At 45.1% G+C, this 15,649-nt stretch overlaps 3 protein-coding genes across 6 annotated transcripts in view; 2 read left to right on the top strand and 1 right to left on the bottom strand.

Annotated features, from left to right (window-relative positions):
* The window catches only part of LOC139346648 (transcriptional regulator Myc-like), a 159,675-nt gene that overhangs the window by 140,775 nt on the left and 3,251 nt on the right, over positions 1–15,649 (bottom strand). The window lies entirely within an intron of this gene.
* Positions 1,234–3,716, top strand: LOC139347119 (uncharacterized). The gene is made up of 3 exons (XM_070986589.1): positions 1,234–1,530; positions 1,914–3,650; positions 3,683–3,716. The coding sequence occupies exons 1-3, from the start codon at positions 1,520–1,522 to the stop codon at positions 3,714–3,716; spliced, it is 1,782 nt and encodes a 593-aa protein (XP_070842690.1). The 5' UTR covers positions 1,234–1,519.
* Positions 3,679–12,767, top strand: LOC139346795 (pneumococcal serine-rich repeat protein-like). Of its 4 annotated transcripts, none has more exons than XM_070986085.1 (9): positions 3,679–8,310; positions 8,401–8,476; positions 8,756–8,849; positions 8,939–9,047; positions 9,402–9,533; positions 10,286–10,375; positions 10,719–10,862; positions 10,991–11,175; positions 11,274–12,767. In XM_070986085.1, the coding sequence occupies exons 1-9, from the start codon at positions 3,724–3,726 to the stop codon at positions 11,440–11,442; spliced, it is 5,586 nt and encodes a 1,861-aa protein (XP_070842186.1). In that variant the 5' UTR covers positions 3,679–3,723; the 3' UTR covers positions 11,443–12,767. The 4 variants fall into 4 exon arrangements, with proteins under 4 accessions (XP_070842186.1, XP_070842187.1, XP_070842185.1 ...); XM_070986086.1 differs by having other exon boundaries at positions 8,401–8,503; positions 8,792–8,849; XM_070986084.1 differs by having other exon boundaries at positions 8,401–8,503; positions 8,768–8,849; positions 8,942–9,047.

The following is a 15,649-nucleotide window of genomic DNA, read 5'->3' as shown; positions in this document are numbered from 1 at the left end:
CACACAGTTAGCCCTGTCAAGTCCATCAGTTAAAAATGCGTAAGAGGAATCGATTTAAAAATTCTGCACAGAGTTTGTGGTAGAACGTGACTGAAATGTTTGAGTAAAACCACTGAATCACTGGATGGCTCGTCATTAAGGTTTGAAGACCTCTCTGTTTCAAATATGTTAAAGTAAACAGAGTCTGAGCAGAGAGTGTTTCTGTTGGTGAGAGGGTAGTTAAATGTCTGACATACAATATAGTGTGCCAAGAATTATTTCATTCATCAAAAGTGCAAAGGCCATCCTCCACATTATCTTATATTTCAGTATTGTTAGGATTTACTGAGATTTCATTAGATAATAAATATAGAGAAAGAAAACTAAGTCTGTAGTCAAAAACACATTCAACATTAAGCTACAGCTTATTGTAGACATGTTTGTCATAATCGCACAAAATACTCCATGAAAATATGTAAGAAGGTTGTGCATGCATCATAATTGAATACAGGCAGCTTAATATCTGATTTCGTCAGACCTCTCCCTCAAATTACTGATGTTACAGCTTGAATTGGTGCACACACACACGCAAACACTCCTCAAAACTGTTAAGAGGATATACAAAGATGCCACAAGGATGATTGATTTGTGGTATTAAACTCTGATCATCAAAGTCTGAAATATGCAGACTCACTGTTAGTTTTTAAAATATTTGATGGTTTCGTTCCTTCCATGATAACAGAAGCTCTGAAGAAAAACACAGTGAGCTATGAAAGAGATAATAGATAAATACATACTCAGCACTTTGTCAGAATAGACCTGACATCATGATTATTCTGCTAGAAATAAAAATAAATCTGGTTGGATGAACACAAATGTTTAATTCACATTATTTTTAAATTTGGTCCGTCTGTCTAGAAGCTTATATAAAATCTGTACTCTACATGTTGCTATATGATATTTTCTTATGTATGCATTTGACATACGGTCTATGGTTTGCCTTTTTAATTCTGTGTATTGTTTAATTTTAACTTTTAACTTTGTTTAGATCACATTTGCATCATAAATATATAATTTTTGCTTGTCTCCGATCCATAAATGAAGAAGAAAGTCGTCTCGATGTTGAGCGTGCCTGGAGGGCTGCTACGTCACATCCGCCGTTTCCCTCCGGAAGTACAGTTAATTTTTATTCACAGGAAAAAAACAGCTGTTGTTGAGAAAGAAATCATCAAAGTGAGTTTCATTGGCGAGTGTCTTGCCTTTATCTCTCCGCAGACTTCAGTATCGTAGGAAGTACTCTTCTCCCTGCCTGTTCTGCCTGTCTGGCTGCTGTTTTTGCTGACTTGAACGGCGAGTCTCGTTTCGCTCATTTGTTGCGAGTTGCCTGCTGCTAGCGTTAGCTCCCACCACTTCCAGCTAGCACCTTAGCCGCTGTTAGCTAGCTAGCTAGCTAACTGACTATTTCTGTTTCTGTCTGCACAACTCCTGGTGACAGCAACCTCTGTGCTCTGTCAGACAGTCAGTAGGATGATCCGTGTAGATGGCGAATAAGTAAGTAAACGTGGATCGTACATTGCGTGACTCGTTAGCCACCTAGTTTAACTGCGATTTATCACTGTTTATGTCCAGCGTTAGCCAGCCTTGTTGCTTGTGAGGGAAAACCAGGTGATAGTTGATGCATATGTGAAAGTATTATAGCTCGTAATCATATAACACAGATCAGTTTTTGTTTATGTCGTTTGAATACATATTCATTACATTTCATGAATGTTACTCTGCCTACTTAGAAAATAGAAACTGCTTCAAGAAATGTTCCCCCTGGTCCCAGCCAGTTTTATTAAATAATGATTTTAGGATGAAATTGCATCTGTGCTGTTATCGTGGCTTTATGGTGCTTATTGTAACTGCTCTATTTCTGGCTAATATTTTGATAGAATGCCAGCCCCAAAGAGAGGATCATCGCCTCATGATTCTCAGCCCAAGATGAAGAAGTTGGATGAAGAGGATGAGGAGGCTCTGCCATCCAAAACTGCACCAGCTACCAACAATAAGTCCCTCAAAACAGGAAATACGCGAGAAAAGACAGCAGCCCCACGGACTAAGAAAAAACTGTCTTCTTCAGTGGAAGGGGGAAATAAACCAGCCAAATCATCCAAACAGAGTTCCCCTTCGAAGGATCCCAGCAAACCCTTTTCTGGCCCGCCTGTCAAAAAAGCCAAGCTCCTGAAAGCCACAAGTGCCTCCTGCGGAGAAGCTCCCTCACTAATAGCTAACTCCAAAGCTTCCCTGAAGCGGACAGCCTCCACAGAGTCCGAGGATGAGTTGAGTAGCGATGGTAGTAAGACTGACCTCTTTAGAGAGAGGGATGATGGCGACAAGGCCCGCTGCATCAGACAATATTCAAATCGAGTCAAAGCGAAGCGCAAGGCGGAAGAATCTTCTTCTGACCCGCAGGAGACAAGCCAAGGGTCACCCTCTGCACCTACAGACACTATTCAGATGGACCACAATTATGGTAGATTTTCAGATTTGACAAGTGTTCAAACCTTAGGTGAAGCTAATCAGGACAAGAACAGTAAATCTGCACAGCCTGTCACTGAACAAGAGCGACAAGAAATTTTAGTTCATATTACACAATCAGATGTGAAGGAAAGTTTAGTCTCTGCAACGGGGAATGCAACAGCTGGTGCTGAAGTTGGATGTGCAGCTGAAAGTAAACATGAGGAATTTAAAAATGTAGAAAGTCAGGAGGTCGTAGATAACGAAGCACTAGCATCATGTAGAGAAATATCAGACTCTGTCACTTCAGCAGCAGCAGATACGGGTTGCATCACATCTGGAGCAGGGGAAAATGAAAAGGACGACCTGGCAGAGTCCATCAAAAGCCAAAAGGATGTAGATAATGAAACACTAGCTTCGTTAGTAGAAACACTATGTTCTCGTACCGGAGAGACAAATCCAGGCTGTGAAGGTGAAGGACAGGCAGATGAAAGGATGGACTCAGCTCAGCTAAGTCAGACAGAGATGAGCAGTGATATTGAAACGAGGGAGACCACAGTGTCTGTTTCTGAGGAGATAAAGCTGGATGTAAAATGTGAAAGTAAGGAAGGAGAGCATGAAGTGCAGGGAGAGATTGAAGTAGGCAGTATCTCTGCAGGCTGTAGTGATGTAGATATAGAAGATAAAGCATTGTCAAACACACCTAACTCTGCAGCAGAGGGGATCCTGGTAGGAAGCGGTAATCCAGAGAGTCAAACTGAGGAAAATCTACCAACAGCAGAGTCTGTTGGCAGTCCAGAGACTCAGACAGACCTCAGTTTCAAAATTCAAGTCACTTTCAAAGAGGAATCAAAATCTGAACACCTGCAGGATCGAGTGAGCCATGAAGTGCCAGATACAATTACCAACTCCTGTGATGGTGTGGACAAAATAGTCAGGAAGTCTGAAGAAAAGCTCGAGGAAAGTGAAAGGAAAGGAGTTGAGTTACTGTCTACTCAGGCTGTAGCTGGTCCTGGGTCTGTAGCTGAGCTGCACCTGAGTCAAGAGATGATGGACAAGACGACTTACAGCTGTACTGAAGTGACACCAGATTGTGAAGCCGTTCACAAGCATGATCAAAGAGAGGTGATCTCCGATGGTGTTACAGCCTCAGAGGGTCAGACCGACATAAGGTCACAGCAGAGGTCTGACTTGGCGCATAAAGAGGACTTACAAAACCAGGAGAACCACAGTGTTAATGACCACATGGCAGAAACAACTGCTGAAGTCAAAGAAGAGATGAAGTTTGAATGTGCCGCTACACCAAGTAGTCAAATGAAAATGGATGCACAGCCTTCAGCAACATCAGAGCAGGAGATTTCACATCAAGCTGTTACAGTGGTAATACAAAGCCAGAAGAGCCAGGAAGTCATTGAACATGCTACAGACATATCTACAGAATTAAATGAGGATCACGTGGTTAATTCTAACATGACAGAAAATGAAGACAAGGTGAACTTTCAACACACCAGTGGAGACGGGAGTCAAATCAAAACGGAAATGCAGACTACGCTGACCTCAGAGACCTCTAACCCAGCACCTACAGTGGAAGAACAAAGCCAGAGCAGACAGGAGGTCAGGGAACTTCCTGCAGTCATGTCTGCTGAGGGTCATCAAGATATTAGGATTGAAAATCCTGAAATAATGGAAAATGAAGACAAGCTGCACTTTGAAAGTACTAGTGGACCTCAGAGACAGACGACAGCGACGTCAGAGATTCCTCATCCTCCATCTGCAGAAGTACAGAGCCAGGAGAGCCCAGACGCCAGTGAACGCATCACAGGCATGTCCACAGTACATGCAGCACAGAAACATCCTGCTGCAAATTGTCAGAGCACCGAAGATGAAGGCAGAGCTGAAGTGGACACGCAGTCTGCCACGACATCAGAGACGCTTTTAGACATAGCACCTGCAGTAGAGACACAGGTCCAGAAGATCCAAGAAGTCCCTGAACCTGCAGCAGACATATCTGAAAAAGTTCAAGAAAGCCTAATGATTCAGACTCATGAGACTAATGGACATGAAAACGAGGTTATAACAGAATGCTTCAGTGCAACTGGGAGTCAAAGAGAAATTGATTTGCAGACAACAGCAACACCAGAGGGGATTCCTGATCCAACATCTACAGTTGAAACACAAAACCAGGGAGGCCAAGAGGTCAGTGAACTCACCGCAGACACTGAAGCACAAAAAGATTTTTCCGTCGCCAATGTGGAGAGTGAAGAAAACAAGGACGAGGTCACCGCAGAATGTGTGGACTCTACTGAGAATCAAATGGAATTGGATGTGCAAGCAGCAGCAACACCAGAGGAGATTCCTAACCTGCCATCTACAGTGGAAATACAAAGGCAGGAGGTCAGTGAACTCAACACAGAGGTTCAAAAAGATGCAGTGACTGCAAGTTGTGAGAGTCAGGAAGAGGAAGACAAGCTTACGGCTGAATGTGTTGATGTTCTGGAGGCTCAGTTGAATTTGGAAACTACAACAACGCCAGAGGAGATTTGTAAAGCAGCACCCACAACTGAACCGCAAAGTCAGGGGATGGGGGACGTCAGTGAACCCAGTGTGGCCTTAACAAACGAAATTCACAAACCACTTCCTGTGGCAAATTCTGAAGGCAAGGATGATGAAAGCATGCAGACAGAGCCTTGTGCTGAGAATATTCAAGCTGATATGGATCTCATAAGTGGATCAATAGAACGGGTTGATACTGCTTTAGAAGAGGAAACTGGGAGGCAAGTGATTAATGAGGTCAAAGAAGAGGCTGCAATCATTTCCTCTGATAAGGCTGACAAGCCCGTCAGTAATATTGAAAGACCTGGAGAAGGAACTGGAGGCAGTGAAGTGATAGTTTTTGTTTGTGGTCGACCTGATGACATTGATATTGTAATCCAGGCATCAGAAGAGCAGATGAAGACGATTAATCAGGACGAGGTTGAGGTTCATGAAAACCAAGTCGTGTATGAGCCCATTAGTAGTCCAGAGAGTAATGATGACAGAGAGATTTCTGCAGCATCAGAGAACCATGACGGTGTCTCTTTACCAGACATGCAGAGCACAGACACCCAGCAGATGGAAGGAGACTCATCGACCAGTGAAGAAAACAGAGAAATTTGTACTCAACGACTGGACAACGAGAACAAAGCGATCCCACAAATTTGTGTCTCAGGCAGCCAAGAAGTTGAGACAGAAGTAAGAGCCATTGATGAGCCAGAGGGTTGTGTGCCTGCACAGTTGGAGCAGAGCAACATGAGCGTGGACGTGAAACAAGTTGCGGTGATCAGCTCGAGCGATGACATCAGTACGCCAGATGGTCAGTCAGAAGATGCAACGGAAAAAAGTGAAAGCAATGGCTACCCAGACTGCGCCGGTGCCACTGAGTTTTCTGAACAGGTGCAGGATGACTCCGGGCTTCAGGAGGTTGCAGACGCCACTGCAACAGCAACTACAGAGACCACTGTAGTTGAAATACCAGACAGTACATCTGAGGAGTTTGTGATCTTGGAGCCTGTCCCACAGAGTGAAATTCACTTTGATATTGTCACTCAAGCAGCGGCTGAATCGGGGTTATCGGTCTCGCTTTCAGAGCAGGTGACTCCAGACAGCGCGTCGGCAGGTGAAGTGGTAAATGAAAGGATTTTAAATGGCTCCCAACAAAGCGTCTTCCCTGAGGCAGAGGTGCAGCAAACACCTGCTGAGGTCAAAGATGCTGCAGTGACCAACTCGAGCGGGGTAGTGTATCAGGAGACCAGACTTGGAGCAGAAATTTCAGCTGAGGAAGGTGAGGCTGTTCAAAATGCTGACCATTGCCAGCAACCATCAGCTGACATGATGGATGTTAATACCTCACACACTGATGTGACAAGCTCTCATGCTCAAGTCACAAATGAAGACTGTAATGCACTGGTGATGGAGAACGCTGAGGCTAACTTGGATCTACAAGAAGTGCAGATTCTGGAGGATATAGAGATTGGTCATGAGATTGTGGTAGCAGAGGAAGAGAATGAGGAAGATGCCGACATTACTATAATAGAAAAACCCCAGGAAACACCTGAGGCAGTCCGTCCTAAGAAGTCAGAGGAAAAGGTTAATGAGAAAAATAAAGACGACACCTGCGGGACTGACTTGAAGCAAAACAGCACCGCTGAAGTGACTGCAGATGATAAAAAGGGACAGGAAACAGGAAAACCCAAGAAGCAAGAAATGAACACGCAGGCCAGGACCAAAGCCCGCCTGGCTGCTCTGGCTGAGCAAAAGGCTGCAGCATCTAGGAGAACAGCCAACAGACAGCAGCTGAACCTCTTAGCCCTGTGTCAGGAAATCGCAGAGGACATTGCTACAGACAGCATGCTGCTGAAGAGGATAGAGGAAGAAAAGCAAGCAGCAGCGGCAGCAGCAGCAGCGGCAGCCAAGAGTGAGGCCAGCAAGGAGAGTCCACCTGTTAGCACACAGGAGTCAGACACTGTTAACGTTGCAACTCCTGCTGGACCAGAGGGGTGCTCTGCTTCAGTGACGCCTGCTGAGGAGGCGCCCACAGCTGAGCCCTCGACAGCCGATTCTGATTCTGCCGGGGCTAAGCCTGCTGGGGAAACTCCAAAGAGGCGTTTCTTCATCACGCAGGTGTCAGTGCCACTGAAAGCCCACGAGAAGAAGAAGCTAACGAGGTATCAAAGACTGAGACAGGTCGAACTGCAGAGAGAGAAGATGTCCTGGGCGCGTGTAAAGAAACTTAAGTCTGACCAGGCAAGTCAGATGTTCTCAGACATCGATTGGCAAGTACCCCTGTCTGCACTATCTCCGTTTTCAGTGAGTCCTGTGACCACGGCTCCTCCACCCGCAGCCAGTCCTACTACAACACCTCTCCCAAGTCCTGTCTCAACCGGCAAGCCTGCAACACCGAAAGCAGAAGTCCCCAAGGCTGACACTCCAAAGGCTGAGCCCAGTAAAAGTGAACCCACTCAAGTGGAAACCTCCAAATCTGAACCTGCTAAAAATGAACCTGTCAAAACTGAACCCACTAAACCTGAACCTGCCAAAACTGAACCCCCTAAAACTGGGCCTCCTAAGACTGAAACCCGTATATCTACAAGGCAAAGTAAGGCTCAAACTCCTAAAGCAACCCCTTCTCCAGGACCTGCTCCAAAAGTGACCAGATCAGCATCCAAGAGGACCCTCCCACCAATGCCCCCTCCCATGCCTAATGGGCTTACTGCTCAAAAACAAAAGCCTGTTGAATACAAGCCATATAGGCCCAGGCCCAAGTATTCCTTTGACGACTTTGAACTAGATGATGACCCCTTACCAGTAACTCCAGCGAAGCCCAGCCCTCAGTCGAGGCCCACGCAGCTGACGCGACCCAATGTCCAGGCAAACCCTGCAGCTCGACCTAAGCCCGCAGTTCAGTCAAAACCCACAGCTTCACCACAGCACAACCAGGCAAGACTCCAAGCTCAGACCACCCCTGCCGGACGGATCTCAGGTCAGTCGAACCCTGCTGTCGCAACAACGCCCCAGTCGAAGGCCGCCGCCGCAGCGGCCTCTTCAAAAGCCGTCCCTTCGGCTAAAGCTCAGTTAAAGTCGACGGCGCCTCAGTCAAAAGCTGTTTCAGCTCCTGGTCAGTCCCAGCCTGCTGCTTCTGCTGCGCCTCCAGCTGGTAGCAGAGGTGCTGCTCAGCTCAAGCAGGCGACTTCAGCAGCATCTCAGCCCGCTGGTTCAACCACATCTGCTGCTCCTGTTCGTTCAGTGCCTCAGAAAACCACAGATCCACCTTCATCGGAAGATAGAAAATGCAAGGTAAGTCAAGAACAAATTATGCTGCGGGATGTGTCGCAAACGGCATCGTTGGATTAAGATGTTACTCACCTTTCTCTTCTTCTCATGTAGGATACAGCAGGTCCAGTCTCATCAGCTCCCACCTCTTCCCTTCCCTCTGAAAAGGGCTCAAAAGTGTCTGATGGCCCTCAGCAGTGTAAAGAAAAGCATGAAGGTTTGTATTTATTTGCATGATTTATTTAAATTTCTGTCTTGTTGTTGGCGCATTACTAAACACAGGATTAATTCTGTTTTCAGGACGTTTTAGTGAGCATTTATTCTTATGTGTACCTGAAGGCATTTGATATTATTTGCAGTGATATCACTGGATTATGAAGTGTGAAAAACATCCTGCTTTGTCTGACTGCGTAAACGTTGATGTTAATTTCTGCTCGTACAAAATTGTCCTGGTATATAAGAATCTTACATTTTCCTGCAGTCACTGATGTTGATCCGTCTCCAGAGAATAAGACAGACGGAGTCAAGCCAGCCGAGAAGACGTCGGAAAAACCTTGTCAAGAGTAAGAAGTTCCTCTTAAGTCTAAATCCGGCTTGTTTTCGCTTGCAGCAACAGAAACCTGAAGTAAAGTGATGTGTGTTTGTGTCGCAGCAGAGCAGCGAAGCCACAAGATGGCAGGACTCCTCTCTCTGATGCCTCTCTGCAGAAAGAAGTTAAGAAATTAAAGGAGGCTGACAAAGATGGCACGCAAACCATTATTGTGAGTGAATTCCTCTCTCTGCCTTTTTAACTTGCAGGACTCCTGTGCATCTGAACCCCTCAGACTACGATCAATATTTTAGAGCATCTGTCTGTTATTGCACACTATAGCAAGTAGCGTACACTGATGTTGCACAAGTGAGCTGACAGATTCACTTACGCAATATCGGCGTATATACTACAGTGTGTATCTTATTTTATCTTAAACTTTAAACTACAGGTCGGACTATCCTGAGGGTTAGGGGCCTTTTGGGCTGTTGGACATCTCTGACGACAGCTGAAGAAATTCTAGCGTATTTATTTGCAGGATGTGTTTGGACGTTCGCAGTGATCTGTTGCGTTCTTCCTCTCGTAGGATGCAGGACAGAAGCACTTCGGAGCCGTGGCCTGCGGTGTGTGTGGGATGCTCTACTCTGCTGCCAACCCTGAGGATGAGTCTCAGCATTTACTCTTCCACAACCAGTTCATCAGCGCCGTCAAATACGTGGTGAGAGGAAGCTTCCTTAAATGACATGTCTCATGCTTGCCATCTCACAATATTGACTCATCAGGGCGATGCGCAGATGCATCCACGCACAAGGCTTTTCTAAGCTATTTGAATGTTGGAGCGCTTAATGTTTGCTCAGTTTAGTTCATTTGGACACGTGAGAACATGAGCTTTGATGCATAAAACTGACCGAGAGTGTTGAATTCAAGCCACGTTTCCACCAAGCAGTTCAGTTTGCATTTCTATTGACAAAAGTTGTGGACGGTACCACCAGAAGTACCCAATTCCGTCCCACTTTCTCGTCACCCGTCTGTTGAGGCACCTTTCACACTGATCCAGTACTTACAGCTGAATTTAAAACAGTGCAGACCACTGATCAGTCAGACAGAATTGGAGCAGCCAATTTGTCGTCTGCGCTCTGATGTAGGATTTCCCAACTCTTTTTTTTTCTTTTTCAGCAGTATTTTGTCTCACTGCCTGCAGCCTTTTCTCTAAAAAAGTTGGTCGCATGCAGAGAAGAAAGAACACAAGACATTCGATGTCCTTCATTGTGTTCCCGTAGCTCGGTGCATTATGTGTGTGCATAGCGAGTGTGTCGTTGAGCAAGTGGCAGAGCAGTGAATGTGAGCAGTGGAGGAAAAGGTTAGCAGTAAGTCATTGTACAGTACAGGTGACAGTGTGTTAGTTAAGAACAGCACTTAAACAGATTAAACAACTGTGTGAACATAACATAAATGCACCTTTTTCTACAGGGATGGAAAAAAGAGAGGATTCTGGCCGAGTATCCCGACGGCAAGATCATCCTCGTGCTGCCAGATGACCCCAAATATGCTCTGAAGAAGGTACAGAATGCTTACAGGGGCTCACCTTTGACAGTAATCTAAGATAAACAAGGTTATTGTCACTTTTTCAGGGCTGGAAGGATAGAAGTGTATCACTGACTGCATTTACTGTCCTGTTTTTGATCATATCTGGGATGTGGTGTTTATATGGAACATGAAAAACCTGGTTAGTCATGTCCTAACATGATCATAACAGTAATCTTTCAACATCTCAGCCACTCTGCTCTACAGTATATTCAGAATCTAGATGTGTTTACATGCCACAGTGTCCTGGTTTCCATTCCAGTACTCCACATAGCACCAGCATGTTATTTCTCCACTACACTAACTGTTTGTTTCTCAGGTTGAGGAGATCAGGGAGGTGGTGGACAATGACCTCGGCTTCCAGCAGGTGGAGACCAAGTGTCCCTCGCAGACCAAGACCTTCCTCTTCATCTCTAATGACAAGAAAGTGGGCGGATGCCTGATAGCAGAGCACATACAGGAGGTAAGAGACTGCACTAATGTATCAGAATTTCCCCTTGAGGGACGAATAAAGGAATATTGAATTGAATCGTGTAAACACACATCTATGAACACACTGTCAGCATACTGAGCCCCCCCGAATGCTCACAGGGGTACCGGGTGATCGAGGAGGCCGTACCGGAGGGTTCAGAGAGAGAGAAGGTGATGTTCGAACGTCAGAGAGCTTGGTGCTGCTCCACAACGCCGGAGCCGGCCATCTGTGGCATCAGCCGCATCTGGGTGGTCAGCATGATGAGACGCCAGGGCATCGCCTCGCGCATGCTCGAGTGCCTCAGGTCAGTGTGTCGCCAGAACACCCACATTTAACGATCACCTCCAAACTAATTGAACTTCACTAACGCTTCCTTTTTTTTGTGTGTGTTTTGTTGCACAGGAACAACTTCGTATACGGTTCGTACCTGAGCAAAGACGAGATCGCTTTCTCCGACCCCACTCCTGACGGAAAGCTCTTCGCCACACAATATTTTGGCACTTCTCAGTTTTTGGTTTATAACTTTGTGAGTGGAACGCGCTCGTCCCAGCCCCAAACCGATGCAGTATGACAGCCTTCGGGGAAGGTAACGGAGGCTTCAACGGAGACGCTCACTGACCAACGGGACGCGCCGTCACCAAACTGTGACTGATGCAGAATCTGAATTTGCATAAGAATTAAAAAGAAACTGTAAAATTACTCCTTGGAGAGGAAACACATTGGTTGAAATCTCAGGATGAAAACAACAAGGTGTTGTTGAAAAATGTTATTAATTCACCCTTTAACCCCTCCCCGAATAGTATTTTGAAAAAAAAAAAAAGTATTTTCTTTATACATTTTTAAGTAAACAATTGGTTTTATTAGAAGCATAGAGTTTACATGCATGACCTGACAGCAATAGAACACAATGACAATTTCATTGTTTTTCTTTTTAATCCCTGAGAAGCCGAAGATCGACCGACTGCATTAAATAATTTTACATTTTTGTCCTCATTCGGTTTTAATGGTTTTTACTTACATGTAAACTGTCTACATGAAATGTGTACTTGGCATTTTTTTTCATGGTCATCTCTTTACAGTTAGAAGTGATGCTGCCATCGTCTCAAATTGTGTTAAAGCAGCGTTGAAATGTTCCTACTGGGCGGTTAAGGTTGACGTTTTTCCACACTAGACCCCTTGATTTCACCGTCGTGACGTTTCAGACGAGTCGTCTGAACCAGGGGGGCTCATTTCATCAACCTTATTGAACAGGTGTGGGTTAGAAGTGTAGCTTGGGCATTAATGGTGTGCTCTAACTTTCTTAGATCACCTTGCCTGACATGTTTAGTTTTCCAAGCTGAGCCATATACTGTACACCATTTAGCGGGCATTGTAGCCTCTACTGTATGACTGATGTCCTTTCATTTTACCAAGGCTGTCTATTGCTTTGTTTGTGCCTGAATGAATAACGTGTGACTTAAGATGTTGATTTGTTTTTCTTTATTTCTCCCAGCCATACGTCATGGCTTTTTATTGAGTTAGTGTAGAGTACCGCCCTCCTATTTCTTAGTAACAACAAATGAAAATGTATATCAAATTATGTAGATTTATGCATACTATAACAAAATGTATAATGAAAGGTGAGCGAGGTCGTCAGGCTCAGGTGTGAAATGGTGTTTGAGCGATGGTTAGTGTGATCCAGGTTCAGCCTTTGTGATCATAAACAGGAATATTTGCTCAGTGATGAACACGAGGGCTCGCCTCTCTCAACACAGATTTACAGTATCATTGTAATCCATCCCTTATTTTCTTCTCCTTGTTGCTTTTAGAAATACGTGTCGTGTAAGAAGAAGAACTTTGATTTATACGAAGCTGTTATGTAAATATTTATTTAAATAATAAACAGTTTAAAACATTTTCGCTGGTGAGTCTGTTCATGTTGGAAACTTAATACCGGCCCTTTAACTGCTGTTGACCCTTCACATTGTTGTATTGGTCAGCACTGCCATCTAGTGGACATTCTAAACATTTACGTGTCAGATATGCTTTAAAAGAGCTTTTCTCTTCTTTTTTTTTTTTTTTTTGATAGAAAATCATCATTTCCAGAATGTAAACGACTATGAAATATGAATTGCAGTCAATGTTTGCATGTATGCTGTATACACATGTTGGAGCTAAGTGTCAAATGCGTGCACCGTCCAGCTGTTGTGTTTTCTCTTCGTAGGTGCAGATGTAAACACTCCCATCTCAGTGCATTCCTCGACACTCCTGTCACAACACGAGCCTACTCGATGGCAACTTCTGAGAAGCAAAACAGCCTTAGAACAACATGGATACTTCCTCAAGCAGAGAGTGAGAAAACAAGAGGCCTCCGCTCCTCCTTGGAGATCTGATGCTAATCAGCAGGAGAAAACTACTGAGCTGAGCTTCCTAAGGTATCTTTAACACAACGGTCATCTTGGTCTTTTTTGACTTTCACTCAGGCTGGGATCATCTGCACAGTGTGTTCAATTCAATCCAGGATCCCTGGAGATGATTTGGACTGACTTTACTCCAGAAAAAGCTCATGACACAGCGAGAACCAACATTTGTAAATCCACTTTTATTCTCACACATCGATTTAAAGAGACAAAATTGTCAGCTGCCACATTGAAAACCATTTATCCTAGTTCTAAAGGTCAGGTTATTGTAAATATGTGTTAAACTATGGTAACTTAGTGAAAATCAATGTCTTATTTACACTTTACATCACCAATATACAAAACAACATTAAATCAAGCACCACACAGAGTATTCACTGACAGTTCCTACGATCTGCACACAACCTGTGTCATATTCAGTTGCTTTACTGAGTGTGAGGAAAGAAACAACATGACGTCGGCCTGAACTCCAGCTCACACCTGTTCATTCAGTGCAGCGGGGATTGGCCTTGTTGCCTGACATCTGCGGGGGCTTGATCGGTTTTAAGAGTTTTAAAACAAGATTACAGTAATGCTCTGGGTACTTGTTCTGTTGACAGGCAACCTATTAGGAGAAAAGAGCTGCTTTGGAGCGTGAATGGCAAATACACAATCGAGATGTTACAAAAACACGTTCGCTAATTTCACGAGGAGCATGAACTGACAAATCGATCACATATTCGTACATGGTGAAACGTGAGGGTTGATCCAAGGTTAATCTGTTGGCCTGTGTGTCAGTGACACATTGTTCCACATTGGGCAGTCAGCTCAAATGAGGTGACATATGATCGTGTATTATGCCAAGGCTATGGCAACGTCAAGCTTTAGGCACCAAAGACAATATACTGTAGCCAAACCATGTATGGTTATTTAGACAAAAACGTCCTTGTGAAGCTAAAGGAAATGTCCTTACAGGATGGGACAATTCTGACCACAGAAATTGTACAGTAAGTCCAACATGTCAGGCTCCTGAAGCCTTCTGTTCATAACACCTTGACCTCTCCCAGGCTGTGCAACAACAACCTCGCCATCAGGTGGACGCTCGACCAGCGGGTGCACTTTGTTATCCATCATCCTGAAGTCACTAAGAACACTTCCAGGCAGCGTGCCGTTCCGCTCTGCCCACATTTTGGTGTCCTCTGAATTGTCCTTTGTGTCTATGATGCTGTCTCCAGTCACGCTGCTCTTGCTAACTGTGCTCAGGTCATCCTGACATGCGTCTGAGTCACTAGCATGAGGCAAAGAAAAGTAGGTGCACTTCCTTGAAAACGACTTCTTGTCTTCAAGTTCAGACTTTGTGCTGAAAAGGGAGTATGGGGGGTTCTCCTCTGTATCCTCACACACTGCCTCGCCTTCAGGAGAGTTTCTGAAGGCTTTGTTTATTCCAACCGGGTCTGAAACAGACTTTCGGATCTGAGCGTTCTCTCTAAGGAGCAATTGTTCATTATCAGTGGGGACGCTGTCTCCAGGCCCGACCTGTGCGTTAAAAGCAACACATCGCGTTGCTTCGCTGAGGGTGTCCAGTGCATTGGTGGAATTGAAGTAAGACAGCTCAGACATTGCTTTGGACCGGGCGATGTGGAAGGGAGAGAAAATGCTCGAATGTTCTTTCTTTTGCTGTTTCGGTGCAGATGGGGGCCTTTCACCTGCTTCCTCGTCAGGATTAACATCCCTCTTGCCGTAAAGCCGTTCAATTGTTCTCCTCACAAAGCCTTTAGTGATGGATTTCCGTGCTGAGTCGTCCTCGCCGCTGGACAGCTCACTCGAAGTCTGAGACTGATACCCACCACTGGCCGAGGTCTCCGCTCTCAGATCGGACAGCTCTGATGTGTTGGGGCTTGGGAAACGTTTGTGTCCGTGCTGGATATCTGTGGCGCTCTTTGCCAGGAACATTTCCCTGATGGATCTGACCCTGTTGCCTTCAGGTTCCGTGGTTATAACGCCACTGGAATCGTAGCTGAAAGATAATGATGACTGCGGCGCCGATCGGGTGCCGAGAGCCGACTCAGGTGTGGGCTGTTCAAGATCCGACGCAAGAGGGACATTTCTTTGTGATAAACGTCTCACGTGAGACCTTTGGGTCGATTTGTCTCTCTTCTGGGCATCAGCGACTTGCTTTTCCAGAAGAATTACTCTCTCTGCGATAGACTGGGGTATTATTTCTTCAGGTGGATTCTTGAGTTGCTCCACAGCCTTTTCATATTTTTTAACTTCAGACTGAGTTGTCAGAGAAGATGGTTCCTGATAATCTTTACAGCTCTCTTCTATGTATCGGTCCACATTGGCATGTTCCTCCTCTGAGTTGGACTCTTTTTCATAGTAGCTTAATTCTTCTTCATT

Source organism: Chaetodon trifascialis, chromosome 18, assembly GCF_039877785.1.
Source record: "Chaetodon trifascialis isolate fChaTrf1 chromosome 18, fChaTrf1.hap1, whole genome shotgun sequence".
NCBI classification, from domain to species: Eukaryota; Metazoa; Chordata; class Actinopteri; order Chaetodontiformes; family Chaetodontidae; genus Chaetodon; species Chaetodon trifascialis.
The sequence above is the reverse complement of the archived record's forward strand: the minus strand, read 5'-3'. Positions and strand labels throughout refer to the sequence as shown.